Genomic DNA, 12,794 nt, shown 5'->3' with positions numbered 1-12,794 from the left:
AAAATTTGTGAACAAGATAAAAATTTAAAACGTGCAATTATAGAATGCCAATAAAATTTAGACACAATTAACATATATAAACACGCTACGAATAATTAGTAACTAAATGTAACGTCTCTATTCCTATAAAATAATACAAATATTTTGTAATGAATCACAAGTTTAAGAGTTGTTACTCCTTTCAAAACTCTTAATACAAGTGTGACCATTCCTAGCTTCTCCCAAATTATACAATACAATATATACAGGGCCTTTTCCTTTTGTGCTCTACATCAAAAAGATAAAACTAAATCAAAACAAAATAAAAAGCCTTTGTCTTTTCTACGGCAACTCAGCTCATGATTAGTACCCAAATCGTGCTGTAGACACAGTACCTGTAGGACACGTGTACACCACCACATTCTAATCCTCAACACCATCATTCCCTTGTACTGAACCCTGCCCCCAAAGTGTTTCACTCGATTTCCATTTCCACCCTCCAGCTGGACAACCCCACACAGGTAAAATATCACACAAACCCAAGGGTATAAAAGTAAAACCACTACACGTCCTACCTCATCCCCGATACAGACAAAAAATCAGTAAATCACCCTGGCTTTTTGTCTTATTCCCCAACAAATCCGTCAGTTGCACGAGCCAACAACACTCCTCCTCATTCTCCACCGTCCGATCTTCGCCCAGTATCTTCATCCAACGGTTCATATAGTTCAGAAAATACACGTCAGTGTACAGACAAAAAAACCCCAACAGATTCTTAACCCAACTCTGCCACCTGTCTCCTTCAAGCCGCCAAAATTATTTTGTACCTCATCAATGAATATTCCGCCACGCGTCCCCTCCCCCAACGATATATAGCCTCCGGAGCTTTCATACTCTTCAGGCTTTTTTTCTCCTGAATATTTGAAAATTTAAAAAAGAAAATGGAGAGAAAATTTCCCGCCGGAGGACAACTACGGGGCTACTCGGCCGGAGTTAATGCTCCGGCGATGCTGGGACTTGAAGAAGCGTATCTCAACGGTTACTTTTCCGACCTGAGTTTTCAGTCTATTCTCCAACCTCCCTGTCATTACGACAATCAATCTCTGCAGCAGCCGGCTGTGGAGACTCCTGCTTTTTCTCAGGCGACGTACGGCTACTATATCCAGGATGTTCCGGAGAGTAGTACTAGTACTTTTTCTGAGCCAAATCCTACGACCTACCAGTTTCTGAACCGGGAGGAGCTTAAAACTCCTAAACATGAAGTCTTGGACACCCAAGACTTCGCCTTCCAGCTGCTCAAACTCAACGAAACGACTCCAAGCCCAGCAGTTTCACCGCCGGAGCCTCTCATCAACTTCTTCTCCACCTGCTCCTCTTCCATGGATGACCTGAGCAGCAACAGCAGCGGAGGTGCTGGTCAATTCGTATATCAAACCGGTTCTCTAAGCGACATCATGAATGTCCAAGTCCAACAGCTCACTGAGTCGTCATCGTCCTCCTCCAGATTTCCAACTCACCGAGTCGACCCAGGGAAACGGTACGTCCCGTACAATTTGTCACCGAAACCGGACAGGAAGCGAATCAGGCAGAAGATCAGCGAGAAGACTCGTTGTTTACAGCGAGTTTTGCCCTGGGACAAGAAAATGGACATGGGAACAATGCTTGAAGAAGCCTACAAGTACGTCAAGTTCCTCCAGGCACAAATTAGCGTCCTCCAAACCATGCCGGAGAAAAGTTCTACGGCTGCTATTTCTTCTTCAGGAGGAAAGAGCAAAAACCCTAGCTATGACGTCAGCAGCAGTGGTGTCGGCGAAAACAATGTTGCGTGGGGAGATCTGGGGAAGTTGAACAGGCAGCAGTTGTTGGAGGTGGTGGTGAACTCGAGGGTGGCGCAGACGGCACTGTACTCGAGAGGCTGCTGCGTTTACTCAACGGAGCAATTGGTTTTGCTGAAGAAAATGGCGGAGAAAAAAACGCTGTCGGAACAAGTCCTCTTCGCCTCTCCTCTTCTTTTCTCCTGAATGATAACAATTCCCAAGGTTCTGTTTGGCTGGCTGTAGTTTTGTAAATGCTAAAAGCTGGGCCCGTGTTTCTTTTTGAGGGCACGTATTATGTAGTAGTAGCAGTAGTAATAGTAAAGATAAGTAGTGTGCGAGGACAATGAGGGGTTTGATGATGGGATTTTGATGAATTTTCTATCAGTAGTGATAGAAGTAAAGTTTTGTTTCTCTCCCACAGTAATCTTTTGTCTCCGATCTTTCCCATGAAAGCAGCGTCTATGCGTGTGCATGTCATGTCTGTCTCTGTGTGTGTGTTGCAGAAAATCGAAATTTTGCATTTAAGGAAGAATCAAGATTGTGGGAAATGGGGAAAGGTCAGAACATAGATGAGAACAACAGTAATATTGTATGGAGTTGTATTAATGGTAATTATGGGATTTTGATGATCATGAATTAATAGCAGTAAACATATACGTCCTTTCTTCAGAGTGATCTTTTATCTCAAATCTTTCCATTTAATTAAGCAGCATGCATGTGTGTGTTTTGTGTGTGTTGCAGAAAGTGGGATTTTTGTATTTTGAAAGAAGCAGCAAGATTGTGGGTACTGAGGAGTTGTATTAATGGTATGCTAATTCTGGGGTTTTGATGAATTACTAGAAGTGTAGTAAATATAGGTCCTTTTCTCAGAGTGGACATTTTGCTCATATCTTTTCCATGCAAGCAGCAAGTGTGTGTTGCAGAAAGTGGGGATATGGTAATTATCACTTGAGTAAATGCTGAATATAGAGAGTATTGGATATTCTAGTCTTCGTAGAGCTCTGCCTTACCAAACAGGGGTTATGCTATATATGCTTTTGTCTTGTGTTTCTGGTTTGGGACACTACTGTTGCTGAGAAATTCTCAGCAACCTTCTGCTACACTTGCTTTATTGTCTAAAGTAGGTTTGCACTTTGCAGTTTGCAGTGCCTAAAGTATATGTGAATAGCCAATTGCTGCTACTACTTGCTGCTGCAAGCTGAAGTTAATACTATTACTACTACTTGTTTCTTGTATATCCAGCCAGCCAATTAGGAAAAAGAAAGGGCCTTTTTTGGCAGGTTGCAATCAATATTGCCAAAGTTGATTTTCATCAATTCAGCAAATGGCAAATGGTCAAATGGAGCGCAGTTCAAGTTCATGCTGTTTCTTTCTTGGGAAAAAGGCTTGACATGGTTTACTACTACCCGTACTCATGGAACCAGAAAAAACACACTAAGTGTGATTTTCTATTTGATCTTTGAGTGCTGTGGAGGGTCTGAGGATATCCACGATCAAATCTCAAATCCCAATTAAGGAAATCTCCAAGGAATGATTGAAGAAACCACGTGCAAGATAAAATATGCTTGATGATGGGATTTTCAGTTTGTAGTAAAAACCCGTCATTTTCTTGAGAGTCTTTTTTTCATATCTCAGTTTCGCTTATTTTTGTTTGTTGGTGTCCAGTGTGTGTGTCTGTGTGGTTCTTTTGTGTGCACTTAAAGAAGCTACATTGTGGGAACTAGGGAGTCAGATCATAAATGACACAAACGTGTAATGAAGAAACTATCCAACATAATCATGAACAAAGTTGTGGTTATGGAGAAGGTATTATGTCAGTAAATGATTACAGATAAAAACAAAAGGGTAAAAAACAAAAAAGTCTCGTGGTTTCAAAACCTACAACACGACATCTTATGCTTTTAACTAAATTGTAAAGGTGACGAAACTGTTAAATTTAACGGAGATGGACGAAATGACAAAAATGCCCTGATATAACTAAGCAAAAGACAACTCAATAAAATCATTTATTTTACTCTTCAGAGAGAGAGAATTGGGGGCTAAAGGATAGAACAAGTATATTTGTTAAAAATTCGGTATAAAATTTTTTTTTAGGTTCCAATAAGTCATTTCCTTTAATTTTAAAGAATTTCGTCACATTTACAATTTAGTTCAGAGTATGAGATGTCGTTTTTATACATTTTAAAACTACGGGGGATTTTTCTATACATTAGATTTACCATAAGGGGCTTTTTTGTTATTTATCCTAAAAAAAATTATTAGTGTTGAGAAGCTCCCTTGCTTGAACTTAACCTAATGCTATAGTAATTGACTACTTTGTCATTTGCATATTGTATTGCAGCAAATTTTGTTTTCGCACTCGTGTTTCTAATTTGGATTTGATGCGACACTTAGCTACAAGTAGAAATCTGGGCTGAAACTTGCTTTACATTTTGAGCATACAAGAACGGGCCTAATATATGATACAAGTAGCCAACCATTCGGGCATCAGGCTAACACAACTTTCCATCCTTGGCCTCAATACAACGATTTTGGGTATTGGGTTTATCTCTTTTCTTTCATATTTGTAGGGCTTTAGGCCTTTGCCACTAAGACCATAAAGACCAACAATATGCAGCTGCAAATTTCGGCTTTCCCGATGGAGGTGTAGAAGTCATTGACATTTTTTATTATGAGTGTTGCTACATTCATGGTAGCACTTGAACACCAGAAAGATCATGATGATGCCAAGCTCTAGCTTCAATTATCCATCGCTTTGGCTTAAAAACAAGAAGAGATTAATTTAATACCCCAGACCAAACAGCATTGAGAATATTCACAAGTGGGCAAGAAAGAAAAAGGAGACGCTTAATTTTTCTTTTCAATGATGTAAACACTGCCAAGCTTGTTTCGAATGGCAATCTCTTGCCCTTTCTTTCACTTGATACAACATTTTCAGTTCTTCACCTTATCTATGAACAAGTCAGAATCAAGTCTTCACCATCTTCTCTGCTGCATAATAGATCAAAAGGAAGGAGAGCTAATGTTTAGGCACATTGGCAATGCCAAGATGCGTAATAATCGTAACATCCAACGAGTCTCATTTGCCAAACTCCCAGATTACACCTCCATCCTCTGCAACAACCGTAATGGCATGTAAACAAGAAGCTCAGATGTGGAAAATGTGCATGTTACATACATTAACAGACAATAAATAAACTTGGCAGCTTATAAAGTCCTTGTGTTTGACTCTGTACCACTATATGATGCAGCTTATAAAGTACAATTAGTGTTAGGTGTGGTTGCAAACCAAAAGGCTGAGATGTCTTGTCTTGATTCCAGTAAGAAACTAGACATTTCAATGATGAGGAAAGATAACTGATTGTGGTTATTGGTAACTGGGCACCATTCATCACAATCAGAGATCACAATGTTAATTTGCTGTATACAGCAGAAAAGCAACAGGCTGATATCGAAGAATAACTGTCAACATCAAGTTTAGAGATGTATGCGACCAGATACTTTTTATGTAAAACCCGAACAGCATACATTGTAGTTTTAGTGAAAAACTTATTTAGAACTGGTATTTCAGAACCACTGCAATTGAATGTGACTCACTTATTTAACATACAAATATGACACCAAAAAACAAAGAACAAAGGCATACCTTTGATCTTCTTATTTATCCATACTTCTGCTAGCATACCAGCACCAATTCCAGCAGCAATCCATGCACCATAGAATGCAATGGCAGATGGGAGGGGTCTTCGAGGAAGGAAATAATAATCTGGAATCTGCCTGATCCTTTTTGGGAGACGTTTCTTTGCTACCTGTTCGCTACCTGGCTCATTAGACACTGATTCCCCTATATTTTTCCAGTCTAACTCTTTAACAGAGTCTTTGGTCTGTTCTGTGCCCATAATAGGAGATTATACTGGCCTTAATCCACAACTTAAATCTGTGAAGCCAGATAAAATTGTACTCGTTACAAAAAATGCAAAAAAAAAAAAAAAAAAAAAAAAAAAAAAAATCATTACACATATCTTTCTCTTCTATGAATGAAACTTTACTTTGGGCAATATTTCCAAACGCCAAGGAAGTAAGGCTTTGGTTTTTGAAATTAATAGGCAATAAACAAGAAGCTCATAGTAAAAATACAAAAGATGCTCATTGATTCTACTATACTTTTGCTCAGATTAGTGAATTCTGTAGCCAAACTACTAGCTTTATGAAGTTACAATACCCTAATACCAGAAAAAGGGAAAGAAGAAAATCATACACAAGAAACAATCTCTTATAGTCCTTTCTACAAACAAGTAGTGTGCAGATCAGACAAGAATTTTTATATACAAACATGAGATAATTTCCATTCTTGTGCCAATTATGACAAATGCAGTTAACAACATCAACGACATGAACAGACCATAAACAATATGAAAAAGATCATAGAGGGAACCTAACAAGAGCCCTCCTCTTTCTTCCCTGGAGCAAAAACACTATAGACATATATGCTCAATAATCATCATTGCATTAACAAAATAAACCATCTACACGAGAATAAAGTTCTAAGCTTAATTGATTTGGAAAAGCAGGTGCCAACTAACCAGAATGAGCAGTTAAAACTTAAGATTAGGGACATAATAGAATACCAATCTATGATGTTAATCCATTGATTGAAAACCATCAGGAAAAAAAAGAAACAAAATAGAAAAAACCCTTAATCTGAGAAGTCAGAAACTCACCAAAGAAGCCCGAGGGTTCCACTGAAATGCTTGAAGAAGAGGTCTTTTTGCAGTCGTCGCAGCTGAAAAGAACAAAATCCAAAGCAAGCTGAAATCCCTGTCTATTTTTTGAACGAAAAATTGAGAGGAGTCGAAAATGGGCCGGCCCAGTGGGTCCAGTGGTGGAGGGTACACATTTGCGTTAATTGATGATATTTCATCATTATTTCAACATCTTAATTTTCTTCTAAATATTGATGATGTCTTCCTTTTTCTATACCCTTTAAAAATTAAATTTTAATAACATTTTCTCCTCTAAGATTGAATTTTTGGTACAATGATTAATAGTCTCAAATTATTGTTTGAAATATTAGTATCTAGGAGCTGATAAACGAGTGCTCAATCAGTACTTGTTAGTTTATTTAATTTAATGTATATCTATCTTCCTATATGTGTATTAACCATCACTTAAATTTTGAGTGTCTTCTAAGATTTTTCAGATAATTTATCCAATTTAGTTCACATAACCGTCTTTCTTTGATTTTTCATCCATCATCTAGATTACACAATTAAGAAAGAAAATGATGATTTTAAACCTAATAACTTCCACAATATTTAATCCCTTCTGGATTTAAAGTCTACGGGTTGGAATGCAAATATGTGACTCTTTTAAAGCATCAAAACTAGCCTAGAATGGTAATCCACCGATGGTGGAAGGAACACGAATATATAGTTAAATTAAACAACTCACATGTAGCGAGATTAGAATACAGGACTAAGAAACAAGACTCTTGTAGACTGAGCATGTCAATGGGTCAGGTATTACCCAAATCCACTAGATTTTTCTTGAGTTTGGATTTATTTATCCAACTTAGGCCCTGTCTAGATTCAAATCCAAACCTAGTGAAAAAAAATCATGATTTGGGTAGGATTTGGTTTTGTAGGGTGCATGTCCAAACCTAGATTGAAATCTAAATGCTACCCAAATTCATATGCATATGTTAGGAAACATAGAGGAGGTTTAAATACATACAAACATCACTTTTGAATATAGATAACAAATTTCAAGAGAAAAGAAATTTGATCACAATTTATGCTATAGTTCATATTTTTTACACGCATTTTTTTTAATGTTGATTAGATTATTTGAAAATTGTAATTGGATGCAATTATTTTATCTTTGGATTTCATATATTGCTATTAAGAGATGCCCATCAAGAGATACCTATGGATGTTCAATGGGTACCCAAATTCATTAGAGTCCGAGTGTGGATTTTCTTTTCAAGATTCATGAGAGTCTTGGATCGAGTTTAGGTGTTAATGATTTCATTAGGTGTTAATAATTTCACTAGGTCTATGTCTTGATCAAGTGAATCCACTACAAACTTTACTGTGTATCTTTACACCTAAGTACTTAACAGATAGTGTGAGAAGTTCTAGGATGGAAAATCAAATCAATTAGAGTTTTCTTGGAGAAATCATTGGGATGAAGAAAATTAGCCATGAATACTGGCAGAACACAGGCCATGCACGAGACCCCAAGTTAAAGGCAAGGATCTAATAAGATAAGGACATATCATATCCCATTAACCCCAGATTTTGCGGAGACAAATAGATTTGAGTGTATGAATTTGAAAACCAATTTAAAGAAAAAGGGTTTGTTAACCAGTTTTCGATGGATACACCCAAATTTACTATCTAAATATGCAATGCAATGGCATATATACTCTCCATACATTTAGATGCTTTCTTGATTTAACTTTTACTTTTCCAAAAAATTGACACTTAAGATTAGTTGTGTCCCAACATCAAAATATGTTTTTTGAAGAATAAATAGGATACCAAAATAGTTTTTTGAAAAATCGATAGTATAGGATAAAGTATTAAATATGATTTTAAATAATTGTTATAATTATTTTTCACACTGCATCTTACAGATTTTTCTCTTCCAACTTCTAATCAGGTAAACCATTAGTCAATCAAATAAGACATATTCAAGAAAATTTGGGAAGTCATTGGCCCTCGATGTCAAAAAGGCCTGTACAGAGTACAGACTATCTTTTTTACTTTTGTCTTCCATAGATTCCAAGCCACAGTAACAAATTGCCTCTTAGTTGGTTTATACCCTACTTTGCTTGTTACCATTTGAAAGGAATCCAAAGCGAAGAAAAAAGTAGATTAAAGGAGACAAAAGCAAGATAAAGCTAGCATTCTGTTGACAAAAGACACTTTTCCTAGCATGATCTATTATTAATTTACATATTATTTTGGTTAGATTATATATATTACAGGATACATCAAACATTGGATTGCACCTTTATACTCTCTTTAGTTAGTGAATACAGCTTTCCTTTGCTCAATGTTCCTGTAGTCATCAAAATCACCACATACATCAGGAAGAAGAGATAAAGAGTGTGCTTTGGGGCCAATCTTGTTTCGTTTAAACGATGGCCAAAATATTTGGCATATTTGCTTGTTTTCTGATTGTGGCTTTGGATGTTACAGCAGGGATTCTTGGTATCAAAGCAGAAGCAGCTCAAAACCAGGCAAGTCACTTGGTTTGAAATTTTGTACATTGATGAAATGATCAACTTCATGGTTGTGTTGTATAATTTGTTTTTGAGTGTATATATTTGTGTCTCAATTTTGATATACAGCAAAAGCATTTGAGGGTTTTCATATTTGAGTGCAAAGAGCCAAGCCATGATGCCTTTCTTCTGGGATTGGCTGCAGCATCCCTTCTTGCAATAGCTCATATACTTGCAAACCTGCTTGGAGGATGCAGTATTTGCACTACACATGATGTTCAGAAAGCATCCCCCAGTAGGCAAATCTCTCTAGCATGCCTGCTATTCACATGGTAATTTTGTAGAAAAGCAACATGAGTCTCTCTCTAATGGTTTTAAAACAAAATATACTGATCCATAGAGTCTAAGATATTTATATCTTGTTGCCACTTTTTAATTGGTTATGGTTATGTTTTCTTCTAATGTTTGGATTTTTCAGGATCATACTGGCTGTTGCCTTGTCTATGTTGGTGATTGGAATAATGTCAAACAGGAAGTCAAGAGCCTCTTGTGGTTTCACACACCACCATTTTCTGTCTATTGGAGGAATCTTGTGCATGGTTCATGGCCTATTTTCTGTTGCCTACTATGTTACAACCACAGCAGCAAATCCATAGGCAACAAAAGGCTCAATTTACTATTCTATGGTGTTCCCCTTTTTTCCCCTCATTTTTGTGTTCACCTTTTGGTACTTTGATTAGTCTCTCTACACACTCTTCCTTTTGAAACCTCATGTATGATAAAAACATCCCCACCAGGCCATCACTATGGGCTTGTTCTCAATTGATTATTTTAAATGATTATAGATTCTAATTTTAGATACTCAATTTTTGTGATATTTTCGATTGCTTTTATATTTGGATTATAGATTTTTTAATGATAAAAAAGCTAAAATATATAATCACCCAAAGAATAGCTAATGCTAATTCTGATTATTCTCTATAGTCAATTTTCATAATTCGATTTTGTAAAATCTAAAGAAACCGAGAACAAGCCTATGTTTTGTTAGGGAAACTGGTGTAATCTTGTACTTTGTTCCTCCTAGTTGGTTTGTATCATTGCCTTTGTGATCAGTCATACTTTCATGATAGCGTCCCGCAAAGGTACTACAATATTGAAAAACGTATTGACATCTATTGATTCTTTTAGACAGACTGTAAAGTAAGTTCGTTCATAAATTCTTTGGGCAATAAGAAGGGTGCAACATTAGTAAAACGAGGTCAAGGAAGAACAGGAGCTGATTTAGGGCCCATTTGCGCTATGTGATATTTGAGGAATTTCGGACAAACAATTTCAATGAACTATTTTTCAAGTATTTCACGTTTGCCTTTTTTTAAGAATAGAGAAGTCTGCTGTGTTTGCTTAAATATTGGTTGGAAAAGTATTCGATCATACTAGACATGGAAACATAGCAGACTGTGTTAATTGGAAAAAGTTACCAGTATAAATTTGAGTCTAATATCTAATCATCTCAATTGAGTTGATAAAAACAGTAACTTGATTAACAGAGGCGTCAAGTTTGAATCCCCACACAGATTTATAGCAAATGCTAAAGAGCCAACTACATTTTTCTGATTCATCTTAAGAAACAATTTCAATAAACTGTACGACATCTTGGGTACAGTATTGAATTTGGACCACTTCAATGGAAAGGGGCATCTTGCTGCTATTTGGTTAAGGATAAAAAAGACGATGCCCAGCACTCACCTCTTTGGATCAAGAAGTTTTCTATTCCACAAAGATGGCCATTTTGTCTTCAAGTTCAAGAAATTCACACGGTTACTTGCTAATATGGGCTCAATCACCACACAAATTTGGAAACCAAGCTACGTCCAAGTTACTTGTAGTTCAACTTTCTAGTTCTTTCTACTTGGGCAAAATACTAATTTCCGGCAGCTGCATAACTAGGGGGGAGATAGCCAGTTTTAATTTTACATACCCTGTATCTTTCATCTTAGACAAGTCATCATTCAACACAAATAAACAAGAGTTGTCGAAAACGTAAAATTCTGAAAAGGGAGGAGTAATCAATCAATAACCAGGAGGAATCTAATAATATTTGATAACTGAACTTGAAACCACAAAGTATCCAAATGTACCACTTTCAAATCCAAGAATTTATAAATGCTATAACTTTCAGAAGAACTTGAAACCTGAATTGGCAAAAACAGGAACCAATTGTTTCCATAGCTAGACCAAAACTAAGAATTATAAAGTTTCAAGATTAATGATCAACCTGAAACTCAAAAATATTATGCCTTGGTTATGCCTCAACCTAAAACTCAAAAGATTATGCCTTAATATCAAAAGATATTTACTTGTTCTTCATAGCCTCCATCACCAATTTAGTACGCTTCTTCATCAAATCCAACTTCAACAAAACTTTTGCTTCAGCATTGCGCAATTCCTTCCACTTGCCATCCAATTCCCTTGCCTTGGCATCCCCAATCAAACTGATGTTCCTTTTCAAGAAATTCCTTTCACCTGCAAACATCATTGACATCCAAATATGAACACGAAACAATTGGCTCAAATGTGGGTAGCTGGACTCAAAATCTCCTCCATCATCATCTCTAAACAACACTCTCTCTCCACATTCTTCTTCTTCTTATCTTCTTTCACTATATCCGCATCAAAACTAACCATTTTGCCACTCTTTTTTGCTTTTCCTTCATTATTGCCATTACTCTTATCATTTCCATTCTTATCAACTCCATTGGTAATCATGCCATCACCAGATTCACCACCCCCTTTCATTGTCCTAGTTGGATTGTACAACTGCATTTGTAATCAATCATATCTTCATGATAGTAATGTCCTGTAGGAAATTATTGACATCTATTGTTCATAGAAGGGTCCCTTCAAAGCTATTGCTAGTTTCGACCGAGAGAACATAGTGGCATGGGTGGCAAACATTAGAGCAGCTTATTGTCATTATCCTGTAATGAAATTGTTGGTCGGGTTGATAATGCAAATTTTATTGGGGTTGAAAATTTGTTTGAAGAATGTGGTAGTGATGAAACTACAGATTTGATTGTTAGAGTGAATGAATTTTTCAAGAGTTCTGATAGATAGGCTTTTGAATTATTTGATTATTGCTTACTGTTTTGGCAATTATGTGATGATTACATGAGAACAACTATGGTGATATTAAAAACGAGGTGACATTAATACAGTGGCGGATTTAAGGTGGGGGTACGGCACCCACAGCCCCAGTTAAATTTCTATAGTACCCATAGAATTTTGATATAATTTCAAATGTGGCTCCGGAGTTTTCTTATGAGGGAAGTGAAAGAATTACCTGATCTTCTAAGTTAGTTCATATATTAATATTATAAAAGGATATGTGAACCATAAAATTCCATTTGAAGTAAGCTAAACAAACGCTTTTCATTTCAATTTGTTGGTGAATATTTTTTTGCTTAAAAAACTAGAAAAAAAGTAAATAAAAAATTTTAGTGTTACTTTTGCCCCCACTAAGAATTTTTTCTGCCTCTGCCACTATATTAATAACCAATGAGTGTAAGTATAAATATGTTTTTGGAAGGCCCCAAGACTTAGAGGTTATGAATTTTAATTTCCTTTTAAATTCCACCCTTCACTTGCTAACAAAAATCTAAAAAAAAAAGGAAGTATGTTTTCGGAAAGGTCAAGAGAGTTTTGAGAGATTACGGCGACTATTCTTTGCCTTTGTCATGGTGAGAATTTCTTCAATGCTTGGGACATTAATG

At 36.4% G+C, this 12,794-nt stretch overlaps 2 protein-coding genes across 2 annotated transcripts; both read left to right on the top strand.

The window, feature by feature from the left end:
• Window positions 1–888: 888 nt before the first annotated feature.
• Window positions 889–2,273, top strand: LOC140006596 (uncharacterized). The gene has a single exon (XM_072048764.1). The coding sequence runs from the start codon at window positions 921–923 to the stop codon at window positions 1,998–2,000; it is 1,080 nt and encodes a 359-aa protein (XP_071904865.1). The 5' UTR covers window positions 889–920; the 3' UTR covers window positions 2,001–2,273.
• Window positions 2,274–8,780: 6,507 nt separating this feature from the next.
• LOC113743784 (protein VASCULATURE COMPLEXITY AND CONNECTIVITY) lies at window positions 8,781–9,890 on the top strand. Its single transcript, XM_027271882.2, has 3 exons — window positions 8,781–9,042; window positions 9,154–9,356; window positions 9,503–9,890. The coding sequence occupies exons 1-3, from the start codon at window positions 8,944–8,946 to the stop codon at window positions 9,678–9,680; spliced, it is 480 nt and encodes a 159-aa protein (XP_027127683.1). The 5' UTR covers window positions 8,781–8,943; the 3' UTR covers window positions 9,681–9,890.
• Window positions 9,891–12,794: the final 2,904 nt, after the last annotated feature.

Source organism: Coffea arabica, chromosome 5e, assembly GCF_036785885.1.
Source record: "Coffea arabica cultivar ET-39 chromosome 5e, Coffea Arabica ET-39 HiFi, whole genome shotgun sequence".
In the NCBI taxonomy this organism is placed as follows: Eukaryota; Viridiplantae; Streptophyta; class Magnoliopsida; order Gentianales; family Rubiaceae; genus Coffea; species Coffea arabica.
This window is presented reverse-complemented; position numbering and strand designations above follow the sequence as displayed.

Coding starts and splice junctions, on each gene's coding strand:
- LOC113743784 (XM_027271882.2), top strand. CDS start 8,944: ATGGCCAAAATATTTGGCATATTTGCTTGTTTTCTGATTGTGGCTTTG. Junction 9,043..9,153: donor CAGAAGCAGCTCAAAACCAG/GCAAGTCACTTG, acceptor TTTGATATACAG/CAAAAGCATTTGAGGGTTTT. Junction 9,357..9,502: donor GCATGCCTGCTATTCACATG/GTAATTTTGTAG, acceptor TGGATTTTTCAG/GATCATACTGGCTGTTGCCT.
- LOC140006596 (XM_072048764.1), top strand. CDS start 921: ATGGAGAGAAAATTTCCCGCCGGAGGACAACTACGGGGCTACTCGGCC.